The sequence below is a fragment of the Mus caroli genome, chromosome 5 (genome assembly GCF_900094665.2).
Source record: "Mus caroli chromosome 5, CAROLI_EIJ_v1.1, whole genome shotgun sequence".
In the NCBI taxonomy this organism is placed as follows: domain Eukaryota; kingdom Metazoa; phylum Chordata; class Mammalia; order Rodentia; family Muridae; genus Mus; species Mus caroli.
Genome location: NC_034574.1, coordinates 136370892 through 136397780, shown reverse-complemented (window position 1 = coordinate 136397780; position 26889 = coordinate 136370892). Strand labels below are relative to the sequence as shown.

The window sequence follows — 26889 nt, the reverse complement described above, 5'->3', positions numbered from 1 at the left end:
AAAAAAAAAAAAAAGAAGAGAATCCTTTGATGACTCTTTCCAGAAATTGAAGTGTTTATAGTGCTATGGTTTGCAGAAGGAGATGCTGAAAGAACCGCCAGCTTTGTTATCAGGAACAGAAGAGGGCAGCTTGACAGCCACTACATAGAACAGCCCAGCTCCAAACACCAGGAGCCTTTACAGTCTGCCAGTTCAAGATCTACTTAAGCAAGTCTGAACTCTGCTGCTCACTGCAAGTATAGCTCACATAAAGCATTTGCCATACAGCCTTCTCATGTCAACAGGTGTGGTATGAGAACAAATAATGCCTTCCTGACTTCCAGGGTGAACGGTTCCAAGTGAACAGCTTTGACTGCTGTGTGACTCACACTTCATTCCAAGTGGGGAAAGGGTGGTAACATCTGGATTCTGGATGTGGGCTGTAGTGTTTTCTGTTTCTCGTCTTATTCCACATGGAGGCAGGCCTGAGTTCTGTGCTCACATAATGAGGAGCCACACAGAGCATAACTTCCATGACAGCAGAGAGCCCTAGCAGCACAGCGCAGGCTAGATGCAGGACAGCAGGTACAGTTTCAGTTTGGTCCAAATTCTGGAGAGCAAACAAATGCTTTCACAAGGTAAAACAGTAGGGAAGGAAGGCAGGAAGTCCTGTGTTTCTGCTGTTGGCACAGCTTCAGAGAAGAGTCACAACAAAGTCATGACCAGGACCAGGCCTTGCTTTCTCAGGTACCTGCCTCCTTCAAATGAAGATTTGCAAATCAAAGCACCATAGCCTGCTGCTATAGTCTGCTGCCAGCCAGGGTGGGCAACTAAACCTGGGCTTGACTTTGTCCGAAATGAAGGAGAAAGTGGACAAAATTCCAAACCTTGCAAAATAACTTTCAGAAAAGGTGAAACCAGCTACTTTTCAGACAATAAAATTTTAAAATAATTCATTGGTAGCAGATCTGCAGGCAGCCAGCTGTAGACTACCAAATGAAAAATCTCTATCTCTACAAAACAGTGTCAGGTGCTCAGAGGAGCAGCGTGAGCAAAGGTTCTCAGTCTCGATGCAAGTCTCTTAAAAGATTTAGTGCTGCTGTCCGGATCAAAAGCAAACGGCGCACTGCTTCAGTAGGCATGTAAAAGAACACAAGACTCAGAAGAGAAAGTCAAATCACATTGTTCTGACATTCTTAACCTAGCTAGACACCTGTAAACAGCTCAGAAGGCTGAGTCAAAAGAAACACCCTAAGTTCAAGGCCAGTCAGAGCTACAGAATGAGACCTTGTCTCAAAAACACTAAAACGAGACAGACAACAAAAACAAGAGAAAAAATATTATTTTCCTATATGAGAAATGGTATATAATGTTTGGTGATAGACTATAACAAGTTGAAAATAAATTATTACAGGGCTAGAGAAATGGCTCAGAGGTTAAGAGCATCGGCAGAAGACCTGCCATGGGTTCAAGTCTGAGAGCCCACTTGGCAGCTCACAATATCTGGAACTCCAGGGGACATGACACCCTCTTCTGGTCTCTGTGGGCACCAAGCATGCATATGGTGGCCAGACAGACATACGGGCAAAATGCCCATACAAATAAGCACCACTGTCTTTATAAACAGAATATAGTGTAGTGGCTGGGAAGATGGCTTAGTGCGTAAGAACACTCGCTAAGCAAGTATGTGAACCTGAGTGTACATCTCTAGCAGTCACAGAAGAAGCTGTTGTGGCTGTGCACAACTGCAACCCTGGCACTGTGGGGACAGAGGTAGGATTACTAGGGCTTCCTGGTCACTACATGCTCTAGTGAATAAGCCCAGCAGGACACTGAACATCCTCCTCTATCCTCCATACAGAAACACAGCCCCTCCCCCCTAGCCCCCCCCCCCCCCCCCCCCCCCCCCCCGCCACACACACACACACACTATAAACCCTGAAGCAGCTAACAAGGGCGGAGACACTGTATGGAGAGGTGGAGTGGAGTGCAGTGCTGCCCTGTTTACCTCATTCAATAAAATCCAGGCACGCACCCGTTATCCACTGCCTGTTCACAGCCATCGAAGGACAGAAGTATTCACATCGCAGAATCAAGGAAGAATCGGGCACTCTGTATATAGCTTAGAAAACATATTGGTATTTAAAATGTGCTGACACTAAAGAATCAACAGTTACCTCCAAGATGAGCAAGTACTTTGTAACAGTGAAGTTATGTGAATAACTCACTGGGTGACAAGTTACAGGTGCCAGACAGAAGCTGTCATTTCTCAGCTCTGCATTGTTGCTGTACCTAAGGCTCCCTTGTAACTCACCCCACTCCCCCACATGGGCATTGTCTCCCTGTGTCTCTCACACACTGTCCATAAGGCTAACATTCTGTTCTACAACTCTCCTGAGAAAAGATAAGATCCCCGAGTTAAGAACCAGAAACATTATGTTTTAAGGACCAAAAGTCAGTATGTTAACAAATGATCCAATGAACAGAAATTTGACCACTTGGTTACCCGACCATATGTTCTGGCCCTCAACAGCAGACTGGAAATGGTATCTGCCACTTTCAAGTTTACTATCACTGCAAGGAATCAACACTAACACACAAAGCCTAACTTCCCTCTTGCCATTTGACAGCTTTTAGATTTTCTTAATTAGGGACATGCTAGTCCTACAGGATATTAGCAAGGCATGAGCCCAGACACTGGTCCCCACTGATCCACTAAAGAGCCCTGTAAAGAGAGGCACCTCTCCTGCATTCCAAACACTAGTGACTCAAACAGTAAGCATGGGTCAGAAAGACAGTCCAGAGCAGGGAGACCTGACAGCCGGGACAGAAGGGCAGCTGGGCACAGAAGCAGTGCTGAGCCTGTGGGTCTCACCAAGAGCCTCCTGACCTCTGAGGTGATAAGGCCAGGCAACACACTCACATCCAAGTGGGTCACCTGGCCAGTCACATGATGATTGCAGCAGGAAGGGACAGTGGGGAGTACTCCAGCTGGCTGGATGCTGCACTGAGCCACAGGGCCAGGTAAAACTGGGAGCCTCAAGGTCACATGGGAATTGCTAGTGCATGGTTACTCTCTTGGGTCCCTTCAACCTTCACTGTTCCTCTTCATTGTCCCAGGACTCTTTGCCTGGTCTTCTTTGAATTAAGTAAAACAATTACAGAGAAGTAAAAAGTGAATACTTTGCCACCTGGACACGATTGTTAGAGGAAACCCTGAAAAAGGACCATTCAGAGAAAAGATCTGAGCCAGGTGGAGAGGGAAGCCAGAGAGTAAGCACAGACCTCTTCGGTCCACTCTGAAGGAAAGCCATGATGCAGCAGACAGTATCTCACAGAATAAAGAACTAGGAACTGGAGGCGGCAGCCAATGAACAGCAAAGCAAACAGGCTTCCCTCATGCTCCTGCGCGTTATGAACCATCAAGTGGAATCTTGACAAGATTTTATACGAAAATGTCCAGGCTATGCAGGAAAGGAACTGAGTTTCAAATTCCAAAGATGGGGGGATTAAGATTGGACTGAAGGAAAAAAAAATATATATATAAAGATAAGTGGGCCAAGGTGGAGGTCATTACAGCAATGGCCCTAAGTTCCATCCCCAACAGCACAAAATAAAACAACTAAAGACAAGAAAAGAGATACCACCACACCACCAAGAGAAATTAAAAATATAAAAGATTAAAGCAGGAAAAATAGTGTATTGGTTCCTACTATAAGAGAGAGAAAAATAAGTCCTCTGTAAATTACAGTTCCAATCACAAAGGGAAATCTGTTTCTGACAGTGACTGCAGGCTACCTTAGAAACTTCCTATGACCAAAGGAAGGGGGCAGATGTGGCAATGTGTTGGGTCAAGGCCACAGAGCCTAATACCTCACCCTCTCATATCTTGGAATCTGAGACCACCATGCTCTGGAGAAGCTAACGCCCACAACCCTGAGGGGAGAAACCACACAGAGACAGAGCTGCAGACACCCCAGCTGGCAGAGTCAACTCAGCTAAGCCCCCAAACACCAGGGTGTCACTGTGTAGATGAGCTCAGCCCCCACATGACCTGCCAGTTTAATATAGCAAGATGAGTGAACCCAGAAAATCAGGAGACAAAAAGACTATAGTAGCCAACATGCTACTGCCAGATTATAACAACTGCACTGGACAATGTGGTCTGCCATAACATGTAACCGGTACTTATACAATAAATATAAAAGGAAAACAAGTCACATTTAAAGCCTAAAGTTAAAAATGGAACACAAATAAGGCTAAGTTTTATGAAGAAGAGGCACATTTACAACAAACATAGTGTGTAACCGTTACAAATAAAAGCAAGAAGGTAGTGAGCAGGGAGATGTTCAGCGTGTACAGTGTCTGTCATGTAAGCACGAGGGCCCGAGCTCACATCCTTAGAAACCACGTGAGGGTATGAGAGTGCGAGAGCTGAGAGCGGACCAGCTCAGATACAATACATCTCAGGCCCAGATCCAGGGCTTTGAATTGGCCAGCCCCATGATCTACCCCATCAATCAACTGCTGGAGTGCAGTTCCTCCAGAGCAAAACCACAGGATCTCATGACACAGGGCAACAACAGGACTCCAGTATTAATGGAGTAGCAGAAGCCAGAGGCCTTGAATGAGAGCAGCGAGTCATTACGATCAACATTTGCAAGCAAAGAAGTGTGGAAAAGGGGTATATTGTGGGATACACTGTGACACTACAGCTTCCACAACGGGACTTTGTTTCTCTGTTGGGGGGAGGTTAGCAGGGTGGAGAGCAGGTACGAGGGGAAGGCAAGATGAGTGGGATTGGGGTGCATGATGGGAAGGCCACAAAGAACCAATAGAAAGTTTAAAGAAAAAAATCTAGGAGACTGGTGCGGGGGTGTAAGAGCAGTGGCTTTTGCAGGTACCCAGGATCAGCTGAGAGTACCCAGATCGCAGCTAACAGATAGCTGTAGCTCTAAAACAAACAACTCTGTCTTCTGGCCTCCAAAGACTGCACGCATGTGGTGCATCAACACCACACACACACACACACACACACACACACACACACACGGGTGTGTGTGTGTGTGCAAAACATAAAATAAAATATGTTCTTTTTAATGTCTTGGGGGCTTGGCAGAAAGATCAGTGTGGACTAAAACAAGCTATGCAAGAATAAGAACCCAAGTTTGAATCCCCAGCACCCACAATAAAGCTGTAAATGACCACACAGGCATATACCCCAGAGCTGGGGAAGCAGGGATAGGAAAATCCCAGGAGCTCTCTGGTCAGGCAGCCTAGCAAAACAGCAAGCCTCAGGATCAATGAGAAAGCTTGTTTCAGGGAAATCAGGTGAAAGCCATATTCACGCATAAGTGCATACACCTGTACATGTACAACACAAACACTGTATACACGTTTAAAATCTTTTTAACCTTTGGTGATGTACAATGGATATAGTGTGGGGCCTAGATTAGATTCTGCATTACGCACGAGCGTGCGCGCACACACACACACACAGGCACACGTGCACACACTTTCCCCACAAGGGGCTGGTGAGAGAGACACCTAAAGTATCATTATCTATAGGGCTTGAGCCTCACTCTGTGAAGACAGAGTGATGCTGGTCAGACAGAAGAACTGGCTCAGAGCTTCTGCAGAGCACGAGTAAGACAGTTAGGAAGCCAACTGCATGCAGGCCTACTGCTGAGAACGGAGATCTTTAAAAGCAGTTCTGCACACATGAGGTAGTGGCTTAGTTGCTTGATTTAACCATCCCACAGTATATCACACAGCAAAGCATTGCACTGTAGGAGCCTCCACCTAACGGATAAAGGTGCTTTCCTGCCAAGTTTAGCCACTTGAGTTTGAAACCAGGAACCTAAGTGGTGTCAGAATAGAGTCAACTCTCACAGGCTGTCCTGACATTCACATGTGTCATGGCACATGTGTGCCATCGCCAACATACCAAAGTAAGTAATTTTTTTTTTTTTTTGGTTTTGTTTTTTGAGACAGGGTTTCTCTGTGTAGCCCTGGCTGTCCTGGAACTCACTCTGTAGACCAGGCTGGCCTCAAACTCAGAAATCCACCTGCCTCTGCCTCCCGAGTGCTGAGATTAAAGGTGTACTACTAGCCACCACACCTGGCTAGTAATTATTAAAAAATTAAATAAAAGAACTATCTAGCACACTGTCAATATATATGATTTTTGTTACCTCTACCTTAAAACTAGGAAGAAAAATATTTTACCTTAAAATGACATTTCCAAATAGCTGGGTGAGTGGATCCAGCGACTGGAGACAGCACACAGGCCAGACACAGAGGCAGATCAGAGTCCACCTAGGCTTCTCAGAGAGCAGCAGACTGGGAATGGAGGGTTGCCTAGATCAGCATCTATACACCTATGGAGTTTATTCTCTACAACTCTAGAACCTGTGAGCCCACTGCAGCCATGGGCATCTCCTAATTCAGGCTTGACTGTCACCGATAGGTCATGACCACAGAGGTGAGCTCTCTCTGCTAGCCGTCCCACATAGTGAGCAGCCCATTATTCCTCATAGCACACCATCCATTCCTGCTAAGTCAATCACAGTGCTTTATTCCTTGGCTTTCATGGGAAGACCATATTCTCTGTTAAGTCAGAATTCAGCAACAAAACAGTCACTAGAAAAACCACTTGTTTAGAATTTAAAAAACAATCTTAGAAGGGCCTTATGTTGAATGAAATAAGACAAATAGCACATGTTCTATCTCATATGTGGAAGCTAACAACCTGGACATCAAGCAGAAAACAGTCATTACAACAGTAAGAAAGGGAGGGAAAGGGAACAGAGAGTGGGTGGCAGCATGCTCCAAAGCATAGTTACCTAAGAAGACAGGGAGTGCTCTCAAACACAGCAGAGTGGCTAGGTGTGGGCATCTGCCACATAAGAGGCTCCAGGAGGAGGCAGGAGTTTCGGTCCATGCTGGGCCTGGAAGAGCGGGGAGTCTGAGGTGCAGAGCAGTCAGGAGAGATGCTAATTACCTGATTTGATTAGTGTATATTCTATACAGGAATTAAAACTTTATCCCAAATAAACTGTGCAACTATGACATTAACCAGAAAGAGAAAGCTAAGGATCCTAATTGCAAATAAGTTACTGGTCAAAGAAGACATAGTAAAAAATGGTTTCTCATAGTGAAACTTCTTTAAAGACCTAAAATGGAACGAGAGTGTAAAAATGTCAAATACCAATGTTCATTGGCTATAGCTCTAATACTTAGAAAACCACAAGCTAACATGACAATTTTAGAAAACAAACTGAAAATGTACTCACTTTTTAAAGTAAGAAAAATAAATTGCTCAACCCTAAAGAAGAAAACAAAACACTTATTTTGTTAAAATGTGATACATTGTAGCCATTTTGGGGGCGCTTGGCAGATCTTCAAAGACCCAGTCTGCTTAATGCTGCAGTTCAGCTCCTAGGTGTGCATGGCAGAGATGTGAGGATGCATGTCAACACAAAGCCCCGCATGCCAATCTCCAGAAGCACTGTTGACAACAGTCAATTGGTGAAGGGAGACATGTGTACATACATACATACTACAGACAGACAGACAGACAGACAGGGAGGGAGGGAGGGAGGGAGGGACATAGAGTGAGAGGGAAGGAGAGAGGAAGATAGAACATGTGTGTGCCTAGATAGGTAAGAAGAGGCATCAGATCCCCTGGAACTGGAGCTGCACGTAGTTATAACCCACCATGTGGGTGCTGGAAACCAAGTCTAGGTCCTCTGTAAGAGAAGCAAGTAACTGCTAAGCCCTCTCTCCAGCCCTCAAGAGCACATTTCTAATAGGAAAGGTTGAGAGTAGGCCAAGAATAGACAAAACCAACTCATGGGGATAGAAATCTGAGCAGTGGCAAATCTGAGGGTGGATGGTGCTGCCTGAGAAAGGACACGGCAGAGCTTCTTAGGTGGTGCCAAGTGCTCCATGCTGACGTGGGTGGTCACTACCCCATGCGTGTATCCAGCATATGCAGACATAAGACAGCTTGAGCCCTAGGGATTACTTAGCAACTGAGGACTCTGTTAGTCATATTCCTGTCACCGTGACAAACATCCAGGATAATCAGCTACAAGGGAAAACGTTTATTCTGGCTTGGAGTTTCTGAGGTTTTAGTCCATAGCTGTTTGGCCCTGTTCCTTCTGTGTTTGGGGCAAGGGACAAATGGTAAAAAGAAACCACTTCATGGCCAGGACTAGACAAGTGAACCGGAGAAAAACAAACAACAAGAAAACCAAGAATCTGAAAATCTCTTCAAGAGCACACTTTTGATGAATTTTTAGATTGTTTTTCACTTCCTCATTCTAGGCCCCATCTCTTCAGGTCCACCATCTCTTAAAAGTGCCATCCCGGGAAAAAAGCCTTTAACTAACCCAAACTGTAGCGCACTAACCTCAGCTTTACCACACACTTTATTACCCTGAAAGGCAGCTATCTAGGGGCTGGGGAATGGTTTCGTGGGTTAGAGTGCTTGCTCTGCAAACATGAGGAACTGAGTTCAAATCCCTAGCACCCATGTTAGAATCCAGGCATGGCTATGCAAGCCTGTAACCCCAGCCTAAGAGTAGTGGAGACAGGTGATACAAGAACCCCCTAACCAGCCTGCCTAGCCAAACCAGAGTTTTCTGGTTCAGAGTGAGGTTCTGTCTCAATGCAGAAAGCTGGAGAATTTGCTCTGGTCTGCACATGTGTACACATGGACAGTTGCTTCACACACACACACACACACACACACACACACACACACACACACCTTAAAAATTTTAAAGACTACACCTGAATAGTTGACTCCTTTCAACCCTTGATGAAAAAAAAAAACAGTGTTTGCTAAAAAATAAAAGCACTAAAGATAGTTTCTGAGGACAGACAGTAAGAACCAGCGTTTATCAGTGACTCCAGCAGCAGCAACACTGACTTTGTATACAACAGCCGATCAAGGTTACTACCTTTATCTCACAGTAGATAAAATTGTTTTAAAATTAGCACATTGCATAATAGATTAAAAACAGCAGAGATTGAGAATCAGAGCAGTCAGTAAATTTTTAAATGTCAGCCTTGTCTTTATACAATGTTGCATATTAAAAAAAAAAAAAGCTGTCATTGCAATGTCCTCGAATTAGCCTTTTGGAATCCATATAAACATCCTCTTGACAACTAGCATGCCAACCCACAACTGTTGCTCTTCCTGTTTGACGATGCAGTCAACCACTGCCAAGGAACAGAAGAACCACTGTAGGCCTGTGTTACTGTGGCAGTGGTAGAGGGCAGTTGACTCCCTGGCTCCATCTAACAAAACTAAACACAAAGACAAAGGACTCAGCCAGCTCTCTAAAACATGCAACAAACATGCTCCTTTAGGGTGTCCGATTCTAACTGATTTTCCCCAGCAGTTTTCCACCATGTGGCCTATGAACCTTCTCTACTCAGAAGCACCTATCTGGGTCTGAGAGATGCTCAGTCAGTAACTGCTGACTTCCCAAGTATGATATCTGGAGTCTGGGCTCCCAGTACTACAAAGAAAGCCAGGTACAGCCATGTCAATCTGTAATCCCAAAACTGGGGACAGATGGGAGGAACCCTCAGAAACTGCTAGCCAGCTAGGCTGGCCAACTGAGTGAACTCCAGATTCAGTGAAAGCCCTAACTCCCAAGTAAGGCAGCGGACCCTGACACTAACCTTGGGCCCATGCTAGGTCTCCAATCTTCTATCTACCACAGACGCTGGGTGACCCTGAGCTACCCTTTAAACTTTATGTGACGCAATTTTCTCAGCTGTAAAAGAGCAATGCAATTACTTTTAAAAGTTAGTCACATCTCTTCTTGATGTTGAAATTTTAAAATAAGTACTCTATTTTTAACAAAAACAAGAAATAATTTTAAAATTTGAAGAATACTTGAAAAATTAACAGTAGACAATGAGGCTTTCTACCCTCAAGAACAGGTGAGGAAATAAATGTTTATATCAAACCTGACAGAGGGATTCTTTCCACACCCAGAGGTTGAGGTTGTGGAGGAAAGACAAAGGTTGACAAATATGTGAATAGGAGCTGTGTGGCGGGTGACACTCTGAAAGATAGTGTGCCAGCCTCTCACAGAGCTAGACACAGGCATGCAATACAAGCCAGTGCTGCATTCCTAGAGACTTACCCAGCAGAGCTGAAAGCTATGTCCACAGGGAGACCTGCCCATGAATATTTATAGCAGCTACTTCATTACTGCCCAAATCTATATGCAACTGTGATGCCCTTCAATAGGTGAATAAAGAAACTGATACTTGTCAGGCAGTGGTGGCACACGCCTTTAATCCCAGCACTCGGGAGGCAGAGGCAGGTGGATTTCTGAGTTCGAGGCCAGCCTGGTCTACAGAGTGAGTTCCAGGACAGCCAGGGCTACACAGAGAAACCTTGTCTCGGAAAACCGAAAAAAAAAAAAAAAAAAAAGAAAAGAAAAGAAAAAGAAATGGATCCATCCTTATTATGGAACAGTATGCAGAAATCAAATCTAAAGCTGTGTCAGTGGGGTTTTCACTGCTATGACAAACACTTAAGAGACAGTCTAAGGATGTGACCCCTTCCCAGAAAAGCTGCAATGATCCAGCCTCCAGGTCATTCTCAGATCTCACCCACCTGGGTGCTGTCCCCTCCTTGTTGGTACCAGTTCTGCTCACAGTCCCTCCCCTTCAGATTTGAGCTGAGCCTGACCTGCCCCAACCTACCAATAAATTAAAGACCCACAACCACTGCCTAGAAGACATCACTCTGACCTGGCAGCGTTAGCAAGTGATCTAGAAGCAAGAGCCTAACTGAAGACTCCGTGCTCCAGGGTCAAGCCCAGGGTTTCATTTCTGGCTCTGTTCACTGGCTAAGCTGTGTGACACTAGGTTCCTGTGTTCCCCTTTACTCATTTAAGTACACCGAATGTTTGTTTGTTTGTTTGCTTGTTTCCAAGACAAGGTTTCTCTCTGTGGCCCAGGCTGTCCTGGAACTCATTCTGTAGACCAGGCTGACCTTGAACTCCCAGAGATCTGCCTCATGAGAGCTGGCATTATACAAAACACTATTTACCATCATAGCCAAGTAATGTAATATGCCTGAGATTCCAGTACTTGAAAGAAGGGGCAGGAAGAGCCCAGCGTATTTGAGACCAGTCAGGGCTACATACTGAGACCATCTTTTTAAGACACCAAAATCAACCATTATAACCACTTGTGGGGGTGGAGTGCACGGTGAGCATGCTGTATCTGGGGACTGAGCCCAGGACCTGACTGATTCATGCTGTATCTGGGGACTGAACCCAGGACCTGACTGATTCATGCAAATGAAACACTTTTCTGACTGAGCTACATTTCCAGCTCCTTGTGACAATTTTTAAATAATTTTATTTACTTTATGTGCATTGGTATATTGCATGCACGCACGTCTGTGTGAAGTGTCAGACAATCAGGAGCTTGTGAGTACTGGGAACTGAACCCGAGTCCTCTGTAAGAGCAGCCACTCTGTAAATGCTCACAACCACCCAACCATCTCTCTCCAGCCCCCTTCATGACCATTAAGAGTGCAGTTCAGGGGCTGGCAAGATGGCTCAGCAAATAAAGATACATGCTAAAGGTGGTTACCACCAAGCTGGCTCCAACTCTGGGATCCACAAGGTGGAAGGAGATAAATGACTCCCTCAAATTGTCGCCCAACTTCCACACATTCTGTGACATGTGTGAATGCATAGCACACACATGTACACATGATCGATAGATAGATAGATGCTTGATGGGTAGATGGATGGATGGATAATGGATGGATCGATAGATGATTGAAGGGTCAATAGATAAATGGTGGATGGATGGATGGATGGATGGATGGATGGATGGATGGATGGATGGAAAGGTTCCATAGTGTTAACAACACTCACCCATCTTGCAGATATACATCTGTATTAAATACTAAGCTAACCCCACTGTTCTTCACCCTTGAGAGCCACCATCCAAACCATCTGTCAGTAAGAACCTGACCACTTATAGACACTTCATGTCGGAGTTCTGGGAGAGGCTTACTACACTCAGCCCAGTGGCACCCTTAGGGTTTATCCAGGTTCTAGTATGTGATTTCCCTCCTTTAAAGAAAAAAAAAAAAAAGTGTCTCACTTTGTAAACCAAGGCTAGTCATGAATTCAAGGTAAGCCTTTTGTCTCAACTTGCCCACAGTACCAGAATTATAGCATGTACAAGTCTAAAAAAAGCAAGCTCTTCCTTCTAACGGCTGAGTAATATTCCATTTGTAATAACCTACCACATGTTGTTTATTCATTTGTCAAAAGAAAATTTTATTAGATTTATTAAATCTAATTAAATCTTATTAAAATTTATTAGATTTTATGTTTATTTTGCCTGGATGTATGCATGTACACCACATGTGTGTGTGGTGCCTGCAGAGACTAAGAGGGTATTGGATCCCCTGACACTGGAGTTACACAGATAATTTTGAACCACCTTGTACGTGCTGGGACTCAAACCTGGGTTCTCTGCAAAATGAACAAGTGCTCATATGACTGCACTCCCTCTCCATCCCAGTTTCCACATCTTATCTATGATTGGGGTCATGTGGCATTCAACGCTTACTTTGTCAAGGACCGTCCACTGTAACAGTTATGCCTTTCACATTCTCACCCACAATACACTGGCTCATCTTTAATGGCAAACACAGGGAACACTGCTTTCCCATAACAATGGGAATGCTATGTATCAGTATCACCAGTAGCATCATGCTAAATTATTGTTCAGTTGTGTCTATCATAACACACAGTAGGTGCTCAGAAATTATTTCCTGGGTTGGATGCAAGCAATATGCCCTTGCAGCATATTTAAATGACTGGAAGAGACAGATAGGTGGAGAGAATTTTCAGAATACTTACAACACAGGTTTTTTCCTCTTCAAAAAATTGCTCAAGGGATCAGAGACATTTGCTTATTAATGTCTTATAAAGAGCTGTTTCATGGGGCTGGAGAGGTGGCCCAGGAGATAAGAGCACATGCCGCTCTTCCAGAGGATCTGAGATCATTGCCAGCATCCATGTTGGTCTGCCTGTAACTCCAGCTCCAGGTAATCTGATGCCCTCTTCTGAACTCTGTGAGTACTGTATGTATATCCACATACCCACACATATACACACATAATTAAAATGTAATATTTTCTTTAAAAGAGAGAGTTGTTTCACTATTATTTTATAGTCCTAGTGAATTCCTGAAAATCGGTCCTAGCACTGGCTGCTGTGTCAAATTATCTACAAAACAAAATTTGGGGAGGAAAAAAATATCTCTAATGATACATCAATAATATTTTAACTATTTTTGTGTCAAATAATTTTAGAGTTAGGATTCTTTTAATGACACAGAGCCCAGGATGTTAAGCTCTACAACACAATGAGGCAATGTAATCCTGGCTTGTGAAATACAATCTCAATCTTGGCAAAGCATCCTTCTTCCTTTTCCTCCTGGTCTTTAAATAACCAGTGAAAGTAAGTTTTAATCCTCTTGGCCCACAGCTCCCAGAGCCCTTGAGAACCAACGGTCTAGGCAGGTGCAGTTCCTCAGTGACGCTCACTGCCTTTGCGAGCTCTTTTAGTCCCTAAGAACAAAACCCATTCCTAGATTCCTCATCTAATGCAAGAGTACACCCTAAAACAAGATGAGCATCCATCTTAGAGCTGGCAAAGCAAGAGTCTATCACTCTGGGGATGCTCTCCTGGACCACCTGACAGAACTCTACTCCATACGGTTCCAAGATCCAACACGAAGCTCCTGTCTGGGCAAGGGCACTCATCTTACGGTCTTGTAGGAAGGCTTATGGACAGGGAGTGAGATAGTCCCTGTACCTTTACTAGTCGCCACAGCTTCTTAGAGAGCATGGCTTTGATGGGCCCACCATGGAGTGTGTAAGATGCAAACAGCCAAATGATAAATCTCACAGCAATGTAGAATCTGCACTGTGATACAAGTAGACCTAAGACACAGGTTGCAATCAGTGTAGCATCCCTGCAGAAGGCTGAGCCTCTTTCCTGCTGCACTCACGGGGCCAGGGAAGAGACGACAGCGTCTTCATTTCAATCAGCTTAGACACAAGACTCAAAATTCTTTTAGTAAGAAACAAATTTTCAACCAAATGCACCTAACACGATATAGAGTTCTTTTACATGTGAAGAGAACAGACTTGGAGGGAAGGTCTCCTGTAGTTCTGTGTGGGGTGGAGCACGGCTAACGGTCAACATCACCTATCTTTGTCCAGACTCCCCACCTTACTTTTGGACACAGAATCATTCAGTGGGGCCTGGGTCTCAACTGTTGGCTAGACTTGCGGACCAGCAAGCCCCCAGGGATCCGTCTGTCTCCAGCTCCAAGGTCATCATCCCGTATGGAATATGCAGTGCCACACACACAGATTTTTATATGGATGCTGAGAAGCTCGTGCAGCTGAGCACATTATCTGTGTCTCTCCTCACATGCAAGAGTGCTGCAGACAGAACATGCAATTCCAATAGGAGCAGCCAAGTCAATAAAGAAAGGCCCAGTGAGTCTGAAGGTTCCTGATGGTCCCTTCTCTTCAAGGAGCCAAAAGAAGGACCTACTCCACAGCTAAAGAGATACGGCAATCCACAGAGTTGTGGAGAACCTCCCCAACCCAACCACAGACAAAGACTGCAAGCTGCAAAAAATTTTCTTTTATGGCAAAAAAACTTTTCAAACAAACTCCCCCACAAACCTATAAATTCAAGAAGTTTATCCAAACAGGATAAACCTAGAGATCAATGCCAAAACACATCATAAATACACCCCTAAAAGAGAGGGAAAAAGATAAAAGTTTCCAGCCAGAGAGAAAAATGTCTTACCTAGAGGAGACAGACATCTACTCAACAGTGTGTTCTCACCAAAGCCTTCCCGGTCTGAGGAAATAGCACAACATTTTTCAAGTGAAGAAAGAAAGAGCTGTCAACACTGTACATCTGACAAAATTATCCTTTGGGAACTAAGGGGAAACTGAAACATTCTTGAACAAAGGAAACGCAAGCTGCATTTGCCAGGGGCAGAACTCCCCTTGAAGGCCAGTGGAAGGCCACAGTGCAGAAAGGAATCTAGAGCCTTAGAGAGAACAGGTGGGTTAGTGAGGTGGCATGTCTACCTAACTGTGATGACACTCCACCCTGGCTTGCCTCAAGTAGTACGGTGTACATCTTTAATCTCAGCACTTGGTAGAGCAGAGGCAGGAGATAGTGTGAGTTTGAGGCCAGCCTGGTCTACAAAGTGAGTCTGGGACCTTGCTATATTTTATATTGTATATATGGGAGGGTATGCATGTGTTACAGTGTCAAAGGGCAACCTGTAGGAGACATTAGATGGCACGAAAAGTAGCCCCTGGCAGGCCAGTGAGATGGCTCAGCAAATAAAAGCATGTGCCACCAAACCTGATGATCTGAATTCTATTCCTGGCACATGGTAGAAGTTAACAAATGACTCCTTCAAGTTGTCCTCTGATCTACATTTGCCATGGAAGAAGCACGTGCACACACACACACAATTTCACTATTTAAGTACTACTGATAAATCAGGTACTTCTTCTTGGGTAGTATTATATATACACTTCATACCCTGTCAAAAAGACTTCCTGACAGCCTGGTTGGACAGTCAGCTCGGCTTGACCATGTGGCAAGCAGAACTCAGGATGCAGCTCTGGAGCACAGTGCTAGTATCTTACTGTTGATGAAAGAAAGGCACTAGCAGAAAGGGATGAAGTGGAAACATTTATGCACAGAAGGACTAAGAAATCCTTCTGAAACGTAAAAGCAAATACAAATGACTCCAACAAAGCGCATATAAGCCCTGTGTGCAAGGGGTGAGAGGATAGGGGATTTTGGAGGGGAAACTAGGAAAGGGGATAACATTTGAAATGTAAATAAAGAAAATATCAAATAAAAAAGTGAGAAAAATACATAAAATTTTAAAAAAGAAAGAAAATAATGAGGCCAGGCTGAGGTAGTAAAAGCAGGCCTCTCTCATCACTCTGAGGTCCGTACAATGCGGCACTCACAGACGCTCACGTCCTAGACGGCAACTCTGCTCCCCTGAGCCACCCCTCTCTCCCCTGTAGCTTTCCTCCCTCCCACGAGCTCCAGTCCATTGGTAATAAACATGTTCCAAGCCCTCATGCCCCCACCCTCTGAAAGTACACATTCCCTTCTCCTCGTATGAACTATGTGAGAGCATGCTGATCCTAAACTCTGCTTCTCAAAAACAGGGATGATCTGAGTATGATCAACAACTTCATGTTGGTAGGGAAACACTGGGGCATCTAAACATCCAATGATACTCTGACAAAAGAATATGGCCCCCAAAATGGGTAAAGAGAGCAACAAATTAGACTACAGAGCTTTAAAGCAGATAATCACACATTAAAAATATTCAACACACCACCGGGCGTGGTGGCGCACACCTTTAATCCCAGCACTCGGGAGGCAGAGGCAGGCGGATTTCTGAGTTCGAGGCCAGCCTGGTCTACAAAGTGNGTCTACAAAGTGAGTTCCAGGACAGCCAGGACTACACAGAGAAACCCTGTCTCGAAAAACCAAAAAAAAAAAAAAAAAAAAACACCGAAGTATTCAACACAGAAGCTTCCGTGTGTGTGTGTGTGTGTGTGTGTGTGTGTGTGTACGTGCATGCGTGTGTGTGTGTACACTCTAAATGAAATCATCAAATAACAGGAGACATAGAGTCCCAATTGGTCATCTCTTGTCATCAAATGAAGCTCCGTATACTGGAATTGGATTACATCTAATTGAATTGTTGGCCAAAGGGGTCCTGTGGGAATCCCAAACAACGCAAGTTGTTGCCAAGACTATAGGTTTCTTTCCACAACTGACAGCAAGGCCCCATTGCTGAAGCCAACACCTACAGACCTCACTGCACATGGAGAAGCTGAGCTGGTGCCTACACAGCCTTTGCCCATGTGTCTTTGGGACAGGAAGGTACTCTGCACACTACCAAAAGCCACCAGCCAGCCGCTAACCCTTTGATCTAAATGGTGTACTGCCTGCAAGGTATGTTAGGGCAAGAAAGCTTGAGGCACAGAAATTGCACGAGTAACCAACTAAAATCTGATTTGACTTAAGGCCCACACCATGAGATGGAGCCCATACCAGACATTATTTGGGTGACCAAAAACCAGAGACTAACTAGCCAGGGACCTAGGATAAAACCAAAAATCATGTTCTAAAATCAAATGACCAACAACAAAAACATAGTAATAAGATGACCCCTAATGACATTCTGCTAGACTCATAGCACTGCCATTCTCAGCCATCACCAGAGCAGCTTCCTCCTGCAGCAGATGGGAACAAAGTTTATTTATTTTAGGAGAAAGATGGATCAGGAGATGAAGGTACTTGCTGCCAAACAGGACAACTTGACATCCTGAGTCAATCCCTAGGAACCACAGTAGTGGAGAAAACCAAAGACCTATAGCCAGATGTTATGCAGAAGGGGAGAAAGCCATGGGAACCACTCAGCCCTAACTGGGACTTCTCTATCCCTTCCCTCAGGCATCAGAGAACCTGCAGAAAAGGAGACAAGAAAGACCTAAGAGCTAGAGTGGGTAGAGGACACCAAGAGAAAGGCCCAGGCCTGCACCAGGTCCTCTGCATAGGCATGGCTGCTGACTTAGTGTATATGAATGTGCAAACAAGTGGTCTCTTGCTCTTGTCCTCTTGGGCTCTTTTTGTTCTACTTGTTTGTCTTGTTCAACGCCAATCTATTGGGTTTTTGTCTTATTTTATTTTATTATTATCCCTTAGAAACCTTTTGTTTTCTAATGAAAGACAGAAAGGGAGTGGATCTGGATGGGAGGGGAAGTGGGCAGGAACTGGAAGGCGCGGAAGGAGAGGAGATGGTAATCGGGATGTCTTATGGGAGGGGAAGCATCTATTTTCAATAAAAAGAATGAACTCAGTAGTCCCTTCAAAAAAATATGCTGAGATGATGGAGTACCAACAGGAAAAAGATCAGGTTATACTTCTACCCCTCATATGATATCCAAAACTCCACTCAAAACGGGTAAGCTCAGGGTAAGTGCAAAACTACTGGAAGAGAAGTGGAGGCAAGGCCACAGGGCCTTATCAGAGCATTATCACATGACCGTAAGCGCAGGAGCAGGAGGAGAGTGCAGTCGAGCTTGGGGCACTCTTAGAACTCAGCTCTCTGAAGTTAAGGTAGGAAGACAACAAGCTCCAGGACAACCTGAGCTACAGTGAGCCCACAACGGGACAGCTGGAGGAAGGGCACGTGGTGTCTGCAGTAACAGCTTGCTTCTTAAGTGCACTACTGCTACTGCAGAGGACCTGGGTTCAATTCCTGGCATCCACATGGCTCACAATCATCTGGAACTCAAGTCCCAGAGCATGCTACACCCTCTTCTGCCTTCCAAAAGCATACACATGGTATACACACAGGCAGTCAGTCAAAACACTCATACACAAAAAATAAAATTAAATTTAAAAATTATTATGTACAAATGCCAACAAACACATGAAAAGAGACTGAGTACGGTTAGTCATAGAGAAATGCAAATCAAAACACAATATTCCATTTCATTGCATGAAAATGGCTTTAATGTTTTTAAAACATAAAAACTAGTGTTGGCAAGCATGTAAAGAAATTAACTGTCCTGCAGTGCAAGTGGCAATATAAAATGGACTAGTCACTGTGGGAAAGACTGTTGGCCTCTTCAGAAAGTTGAACACCAGGTAAGCCCACGATATGGCTTCTCTCTCTGTATGTGTATATATATATATATACACACATACCTGACAACAAACACTATAAACAATGTTCACAGATGCACCACTCACAGTAGCCAAAGGTGGAAACAACAGAAGTGTCCACCATGCCGTGAGTGGATAGAAAACAGCTGTGGCAGGGGCTGACCGATGGACAGCTCAACAGTTAAGAATGGATGCGGCTCTCCCAGACCACCCAGATTTGCTTCCCGGACCCAACAGCAGGTATCTCACCATCTTCTCCTACTCCATAACTCCAGCTCCCGGCGATCTGACGTCCTCTTCTTACCTCCTCAGACTCTCATACTTACATATGCACTGCCCCCAACACACACATAGACACACACACACACACACAAGTGTAATAATATGATGCAGCACAGGACCCGGCTGTATCATGTGAACACCTGTAAGGTTGGCTGTGTGGGAATCTGACGCAGGAGGATCACTGATGTTCAAAAGACAGCCTGAGGAACTCTGTCTGATCTAGACTTGCATACATACACTCACACACTCACACACACATACACACACACACACACACCTAGGAACACAAGAGACGTACCCAAAGGCACTCCTAGAAGTCTAGACCAACAAGTAGTCCATCATTACTGAATAGAATTTCTAATATTAATAAAGTCTATAAATCAAACAAATCAAGCCAGTACAGTGTGCCAAGATGCTTACACATCCCTACCACGTATCCAACTAACTGTAGCAGAAATGCTTTCTACACAAAGACCAAACTATGGGGTAAACACTGATAAAGCTCACAAAAAAAAAAATTAATCTACAAATTATCATGACAAAAAATAAAAATTAGGTTTTGTCCTTAAACAAAGAAGAAATCAGTCTTAAGTGTTTATTAATCAGTGTCTTTTGACATATGTCTAATGAAGTAAGCCACTAAGTCTAATAAAATGTACCTCAGGCAGACACTATATGAGAGATGCTGGGGGGTGAAATGTTAAAGAAAGTGAGACAGGGTGTATGCAAAGACACACATGTGTGCATCATGTACATGTGGCTGGCTCCCCATCCCACCCCTTCTTCCATGGGGGTCAAGGCTCGGCAGGAAGTAAGTGCTTTTACCCAGTGAGCTGTCTCGAAGCCCGCCTTCTCTCCCTCTCCCCCCTCCCCCTCCCCCTCTCTCTTTAAATTATTTTTAATTGTTTTCATGGGCATGGGTGCTTTGCCTGAGGAGGTCAGAAAAGAGTGTTGGATCCTCTCGAGCTGGAGTTACTGATAGTTGTGGGCCACCATGTAGATGTTGGGAACCAAGGCCCAGGCCCTCTGGAAGAACAGTAAGTGCTCTCAACCAGTGAGCTGTTCTCCAGTTTCTTTCTTACATGAAGAATCTGACGGTCTCCACACAGGCTGAGGTGTCTCCCTGCACCGATCACACACAAGCACAAACGATGTTTTTCAGTGAGTTGGCTTAAGGAGCCTTGGAGATGCTTCCTCCCTTCTTGCTGGGAAAGCCTGAATCACCCTCCCTCTGAGGCAAACTGGATACAGCTGCAGAACATCTGGCATTCCATTTCCCACTCACAGACATTTAGAAGGTAGAACACTTGAGGAATTTAATGTTGGGGTGGGGGTAGGGAAGTGCTATTTTAGGACACAGCGGGCAAAGAGGGGTGTAGCCCATCTGGTTTTCATCTTACAACCCAGGCATGAAGGTGAAGTGAGCAGTGGAGGCTGAAAAGGCTGCAAGGCTTCTCCAGCCACTCCAGGGCAAAGTCCTCAAGGAGCCTGTGGTCACATCTCAACACTACTCCAAGCCTTCGCTCTCCATCAGGGCCTCAAAGGAAAGCCCCTATTGTAACATCTCACAGGTGCTCAGGACACCAAGGTTCCTATGGAGCAGAGAGTGAGCCAAGAAGGTTGCAGTTTGAATTGCAGGGGTGAGCTGGAGAGGGCAGGGTTAGCACATGGGTAGACTCTGCCTTTCTTCTAACCCCTACGTAGCACAAGAGGCTTTTTACAGAAAAATCACTCACAGTTCAGAAATGCTACTTTTTAAAAAAAAAAGGACCATAGTGAAGAAAAGCTTTCAGGAGACACAGGCGGCAGACTGAGGAGTTCGTATTTTAGAGTTTGAAGCCTGCAGTCCCTGGGAATGTTTTGTTCCCACTCGAGACAGAACCAGAATCAGGGCCTGAGGTGGTGAATGCCTCACAGATCAGGGGCCAAGTGGCTCCAGTAGGAGGAAAAGCAACAGCAGAAAACCCTCCCTCAAACAACCTAAAACCTCCACACTTGCACTGCTGCATATGGGAAATCCACCTAACACACACACACACACCCTGACTCAAAAATTGTTTTGTTTTGTTTTGTTTTTAATTAGCAATGTCCAGTGTGGTGGAATATGGCTTTGGGAGCAATTGGGAGGCAGAGACAGTCAGAGGGAGATCTGAGTTTTGAAGCCAATTTGATCTACATGGGGAGCTCTAGGCCAGTCAGCACTACAATAATAATGAGATCCTGTGTCACATGCACACACATACCATGAAATTAGGAATGAATGTGAAAATATGAACTTTCCCCTTCATTTACATTCTAAAATGCTCACTTTTTACTGCTAAGTCGAGGATCATATAGGAATGGTCTAAGAACCAGAGGAATACACACATGAAGCAAGCATTTTAGCACAGAACTCCACCTCAGCCCACAAATTATCTTCTTGACCCTTTATTCTCTCCAACCATCTGAAGCTACTGCTGATAGTGTTCCAGAGGCACGTTAGAAAGCAGATCACACACGTACAGTGCATTCATGAATACAAGACAAGACTGTTTGCTAGCTTCAGAGTGCATGTTCTTCAATGGCCATGGGGACAGAAGAACACACTCATCATGCCCTCTGGCTAGGCCTCTGCTCCAAATACTCAGCTCCAAATGTGGAGGTTAGGGGGAGGAGAGGGGCTAGAAAGAAAGGTCTTTGTGAGCTAAGGATCAAGTTCTCGATTTGTGTGGGAGGGTAGGATTCAGGGGTCAGGTCACACTGAGAGAGCTAGGCTGGAAGCAAACACACCCCCCACCCCATGGCCTTATTTTAAAAAAAAAACCAAAAAACAAAAAAAGAAGAACTGTTTTAAACCAAAAAGTGGAGGCAAAAGAACTTATCTACAGCCAAGCCAATGCTCAACTTTAACATTTAGCTTCTGGAAATCCAGGCTGCCTCCCCCTTCTGAGTGCCCTCCCACTCGATCCTCCACAAAAGGATTCCCTCAATTCAGGCACTCTGCCTCATTTATAAAAATGTAAAAGTGCCCCTTCTCATCGGGGACTTCCTCCTCCCACTAGCCTTATCGTCCTTCCCTTCATTTATCTAAGGGGACACAGAGTCTAGTTTTGTTAGACGTTTTTATTGGTGGCTCATGAGTTAGTAGCTACAGTGACAGGGAGGAGCATAAAGCCCTTTGCAACTGCTTCATTCTGAAGGCATTGAGTGCACACAAACAGGATACAGGGAGCCACTGTAGAGACGCAAACAACTGCAAGTTCTCAGAGGAGAGCAACAGATGTTTAACAGCTGTCCAGTGACAGTCTGAAATAGTGGAACAGAAGGTAAAACTTGAGCTAGCCAAATGAAGTGTAGAGGGAAATCCAAGGAGGAAACAGTTATATTCGAGTTGGCTGGGGAGCCCCAGTGCCCTACTGACTTGTGCCTCTCAATGGCTGCGTAGCTACAGCTGAGAAAGGAAAGAAGCCCTGCTGCTCCTAAGTGCCCCAAAGGTGGTAAAATCTGCTTCTAGTTTGAAAAACACAGTGCCTCTTTAGCCTTCTAGAGATGTGCAATTTTACTACCAGCTGTGCTTTAGCCCAGAGAGCAGGCTTGTTTGTCCAGGCAAGGCCCGAGAACCAGCAATCATGAGGCCACAGCTCAACTCCACCTTAGGTGTGCCATGAGGATTATTTACACAGAATATTTCATCTGATTAAGTCCCCGTTTTCTGGTCTAGTGACTAGGATTTATAGTGACTGCATATTAAAACTCAGGAAATTTACAAAGCTTATTTAAGAAGTAAACAAAACTCACAACGCTTAGGAAGCTCCTGAATCCTACAAGATTCACAAGGCCCTCCCCAAGATTATTATACAAGCTACAACAACTGCTAAAGAGAGTTTCTGTGGCCTGCCAAGGTGCCTGCATGCTCATTGACACTACAGTGGATATTTTAGGGGATGCAGCTGCCTATGAATGCCTATGTCATTCATACTCCTGTAGAAACCCCAAAATCTCACTGGTTCACTAAAGTGGAGTTGTATTGGAAGAACAGAAACATCTCCCCAAGAAAAATCATACTGAGCCGGGCAGTGGTGGCGCACACCTTTAATCCCAGCACTTGGAAGGCAGAGGCAGGTGGATTTCTGAGTTCGAGGCCAGCCTGGTCTTCAAAGTGAGTTCCAGGACACCCAGGGCTATACAGAGAAACCCTGTCTCCAAAAAAACCAAAGGGGGAAAAAAAAAAGAAAAGAAAAGAAAACTCATACTGAACATGAGCAACCAACTCAAAAACTGTAGTAAAGATTACAAGTGAGCTCATAGCTCAAGTGGAAAGTGATGCCTCTACCACTGTATTGCTAGAACTTATAACCACATTCAATAAGGAGCCACAAGTCCCTAAAGCTAAAGTTCCTATCACTGTTCTAGACAGAGGAAAAGGAAATATGAAGTGAATGAAGAATGTCAGATGACTAATGCAAATGCCAGAACTATTCAAAAATAAAAATGAAGCCAAGTGTGATAGTGAATGCCTGAACCAACACTCAGAAGCTGGAGGCAAGGGAATAAGGAGTTCAAGGCCAGCCTTGTCTAGGTAAGACCCTGTCTCAGACAAACAAACAAAACCAGGATTCCAATGTACATTCTACCTTACGAACAATCAGACTTAGAGAAAACTCTGTGTCTTGGGGAACTGACAAGATGGCAGAAAGAATATCTATTTAAATAAAAAAGAGTCGCATCTCCGTCCAGAAGCTCACAGCCATCTCTAACTTTAGTTCCAGGGAACCTGATGCCCCCTTCTGACCTCTGAAGGCTCCTGCATGTACACGGTGCACATAAACGCATGCAGGCAATGCATTCTTAGGCTTTTAAGTAGCATCTGCTGAACAAAAAGGGGTTTGAGGCACATGAGCATTTTCTCAATGTTTGCTGTCACAGGCAAGAGACTGTTAGATCTTCTAGATGATCAAGAAGTTACCTCCCCCCCCCCCCGGCAAAAAAGAAGTTACCTCCCAGAGTAGGACCTACTAAGAATCAGAAAACTGCGCAAACTGGAGAGGGGCTTGACCCTGGCCTGAGCCACTCGTCTCACTAATGACACTTCCCAAGCACCTCCCAGCACCAGTTCATCCCCTGAAGAGATTGATGGGTTTCTTAACAAACACTACACTTAGTGGCATTCCAGGCAATTCCACAATTTGGTTATTTCTGAAACAAACAGGCGACAAGTGGGCCTCTGACCCTGGGTATACCTACAAGAAGTACCACTAGGACTGGAGAGTCAGCTCAGTCAGTGAGGTGCTTTGTACCACAAGAGTGAGACATAAGGCTAAGACCCAGCACCATGGCGGGTGGGGCGGGGGCAGGGGAGCAGCACCCTGACTGCATGTGCTTGTAAATCCAGTTCTGGGGAAGTAGAAACAGGCCTATCCCAGGGCTTGCTGATGAGCAAGTCTAGCCTAATTAGCAACCTACATCTTGATGAAAGAGTCCTATTAAAAACTAAAAAACAAAACAAAACCAAACCAAGAAGTTACCTCCCAGAGTAGGAGCCACTAAGACAATGAGGAGCACCACAGGAGGTTGACCTCTGATCTCCACATCCCTCACGTGAATGAGTGCCCCCCACACACACATGCACATGCACTTTGTACATACTGACTGACCAGGCTCCAAGTCTACGGCTAGCTTAGGTTAGCTCATCAATCAAGATCTCTACCAGGTGTCCCCATGTCCCACCCTCTAACTGTTCCTCTCCCCAGCTGCTCCTTCTCTGCTCCTGTGACAATGGACCACACTGGCTGTCATGATGGGCAGGCTGCCATCACAGAAAGAAAAGATCTGTGTCACAGCTTCAGAGCCCTCCTGTTATGAGGCTGACCAATATGTGTACCCATGCTTGATAAAAATCAATCGAACAACAGCAACAAACAAACAAATAAAAACCAAACCAACTAACTCAGAAAACCTGTTGCTAGCACTAGCCACAGCCAGGAGCCTCTAGGGGCAGCTGCTGCAGCAGCCACAGGCGTGGCTAAAGCCACACTGCTCACATGGCCTGGCTACAGCTGTAACCCTGGTTCTGGCTCTAACTGCCACTTCCCTTCCCTCTGGTCAGTTTCTGGGTATGGCTTTCCAGACTGCCTGTAGACTCTGGGACTTCCCCCTCATTCTTCCAGAGACTTCCTTACATACATACATGAACTAACACCATCTTCTGTGATTTGCAACGGAGAACTATGGTAGGCACAGACATGAGTTCCCAGTCCAGTTGTGGTACAGGAACTCCCGACATCCCATGCGCCTCCCCGCAGTCTTCTGCTTTGCTCAGCTACAACTGCTCTCCTAGCCTTCCACTGACTTCTCAAACTCTTTCTGGCTCAGGTAACCGGAGTTCTTTTCCCCCAAGTACCTTAACTAGTGCTGGCAAGACCTTGTTCTTCAGTCCCCATACTCCTCACTGTAAACTCTCTCCTGGTTTTATCCTTGTGCTCAGTGCTGCTGCAACTTCACATATCCCCTGAGCACCAACAGCTCCAACACAAAGTGCACATCTTCACTGGGAAAAGCCACACATACATCACGATGCTGGCAGAGCCACCTGTTGCCTTGTCCTCTGCAGTCTGTTTCTACCCTGGACTCAACTCAAGCCTCTGCTTTCCACAATGTCAGACCAGCCCTAGCTTCAGCCCAGAGCGAAGACCACCACATCCTGCAGACTGTACCTTCAAGTATAGTTGATGCAGCTGCAGTTTCTCCCCGCTTCATGCCCTTATCCTTTCTCCAGCCTCTACACCTTCTGTCTGTCTGGACTGCTGTAACAAGATGCTCTTAGAAAGTACAGAAATGTATATGTCTTCCAGTTCTGGAGGCTGGAGTCTATGACTGGTGTCCAGAGGAACTGCAGTATCTGGTGGGGGCTGCTCTCAAGGTGGCCATCTTTTCGCTGTGGCCTCACAGGGTGGAAGACGCAAGCAACTCTCAGGGGTCTCTTTTATGAGGGCACTAATCCCCATTCATGACCTCATCACCACCAAGGACCCCCAACTCCTAACCATCACCTCGGGGCTAGGATTTTTTTTTAAGATTTGTTTTTGTGTGTGTGTGTTGCCCGCAAATATGTATGTGCATGCCTAATGCCCATGGAGGCCAGAAGAGGGCATCTGATTCCCTGGAACTGAGGTTGCAGATGGTTGTGAGATTCCATGTGGGTGCTGGGACCCACACCTGGACTTTCTGCTAAAGCAGCAAGTGCTCTTAACCACCAAGCCATTTATCCAGCTTAGGGGTGAGGGTAGGGGAGATGGTGCTAGGATTTCAACAGATGCATTCTGGAGCTGGACAGGTGGTCCATACCCATAGTCCCAACTACTCAGAAGGCTGAGGTGAGAGGAACACTTGAGCCAGGGGTTCAAGGCCAGGCTGAGTGAGTGTCCATGTGGCCGACTGAGTCCAGAGCCACACGCCAGCTAGTTAGGGCCACTAAATCACAAAGCACCTGGATGGTTACACTCAACTTTTCAGAAAGCTGCCATGGGCTCTTCCTTCCACAGGGAAGCAAGCCACTTACCTGGAAGTGGTGACTAAATGACAAGATGTGCAGTCAAGAGCAGGCAGTCACTTCTAACTCTCATTCACACAGTCTCCTGACACCTGAAAGTCAAGGACATTATACGACCCTTGAGGACAGAAACCCCATTCCAATGTGAGCAGTCTCCATTCTCTCCTCAACCATCTACAACACATCTAACTACTTGTTAGGGAATACTGTTCTCAAGAGCTCCAAGTATTGGAGGCTACAGAGACAGCTCCATCCATAAACTGCCTGCCACACAGATATGAG

General features: G+C 45.2%; 1 protein-coding gene across 2 annotated transcripts in view; it reads right to left on the bottom strand.

The window, feature by feature from the left end:
- Positions 1–26009, bottom strand: part of Cyth3 (cytohesin 3) — a 58810-nt gene extending 32801 nt beyond the window's left edge. Inside the window, exon 1 of one of the 2 annotated variants that reach the window (XM_021163221.2) lies at positions 25772–26009. In XM_021163221.2, coding sequence (XP_021018880.1) covers positions 25772–25814 — 43 coding nt within the window. In that variant the 5' untranslated portion in view covers positions 25815–26009. Of the gene's footprint in view, positions 1–6207; positions 6303–25771 lie in introns of those variants that run through there. The other variant, XM_029477181.1, reaches the window with a different exon arrangement.
- Between the last annotated feature and the right edge of the window lie 880 nt (positions 26010–26889).